The sequence below is a fragment of the Corvus kubaryi genome, unplaced genomic scaffold (assembly GCF_017639235.1).
Source record: "Corvus kubaryi isolate FWS band 111438036 unplaced genomic scaffold, C.kubaryi_AGA036_p1.0 37352, whole genome shotgun sequence".
Classification (NCBI taxonomy): domain Eukaryota; kingdom Metazoa; phylum Chordata; class Aves; order Passeriformes; family Corvidae; genus Corvus; species Corvus kubaryi.
Window position 1 is genome coordinate 601,342 of NW_024581114.1, and position 1,109 is coordinate 602,450.

A 1,109-nucleotide genomic window follows, 5' to 3' on the forward strand; every position below is an offset into this window, starting at 1 on the left:
CCAGCACCCACTCCTAGATGAAGCCCCCCACGGACACTGTGTCCTGCGTGCCTTCCCCTGGGTCCCAGTGCCGTCCCCCAGATGAAGCCCCCATGGACATTGTCACCTGCACCCTTTTCCCCAGCTCCCAGTGCCCTGTCCCACATAAAGCCCCCCATGGGCACTGTGTCCTGCACCCCCAGGTCCCAGCACCCCCCCAGGTGAAGCCTCCCAGGTGTCCTCACTGTACCTTAACACAGTTTTCACATTCAAACCGTTTCCCACTGTCGTGAGACATCTGGTGACGAATCAGGTTGGATTTCCAGTTGAAAGCCTTGGGACACTGGTCACACTTGTACTCCCTCTCCTCGGTGTGGATCACCATGTGCTGCTCCAGGCTGGGAAAGAGAGACAGGCTGACCTCCGGGCCACCCAAACCAGGCAGGTCTGATACCCAGAGAGGTGACAGAGATGGTGACAGAGAACCAGCTGTGGGGCCTGGGGGGTTTCCAGTTACCTGGTGCCTCAGAGCAGGAAGGGAGAAGCTCATGGACTGTGAGAAGGGCACTGACGCCCAAAAACCATTTGATGTTTTTGATATTTATCTCACTGGTGGAAGATGCCCTGTTCTGCCTCAAAACGACTATGTGTTTTACGCTATTTCTTATTAATATCTGAGTCCATTCTCCAGGGGGAAAAGGTTCCTTTTACCCAGACCTGACCCTGCAGGTTCCTGAGGGGAAAAATGGGCACTTTGTGACCAAAACTTCTGTGGTATCTGCCTGGAGAAAGAAAAGATATTTGCTGCTGCTGTTGCGACTCTCACGTGTCCATTTTCACGGGCACCAGGCCCACGGCTTCCCAGAACACAGGGACTCAGCATTGGGAAGAAACATGATAAGGTGCAAACACGTTTCACTTCTAAATGTCAGACATCTTTGATTACTTCACTCAGCAATTTCGCCTTCTGCCAACTGGCAGCGCCTCCCAGACCGGGGGGATGATGGCAATCCCGAGTGGCTGCTGGCACAGGGCCACGGCAGGGGTGGCACACGGTGCTCCAGTGCCCTGCGCCATGGGAAACCTGCACATCTCAGGCCAGGAATCCTGCACCTCTCAGCCCTTAAACC

The 1,109-nt window shown here is 54.9% G+C and overlaps 1 protein-coding gene across 4 annotated transcripts in view; it reads right to left on the minus strand.

The window, feature by feature from the left end:
* PRDM16 (PR/SET domain 16) overlaps positions 1-1,109 on the minus strand; it is a 289,426-nt gene that overhangs the window by 31,699 nt on the left and 256,618 nt on the right. For all 4 annotated transcript variants that reach the window (XM_042031976.1, XM_042031975.1, XM_042031978.1 and 1 more), the window contains one exon: positions 230-377. In XM_042031976.1, the coding sequence (XP_041887910.1) occupies positions 230-377 (148 nt within the window). The remainder of the gene's footprint in view (positions 1-229; positions 378-1,109) is intronic.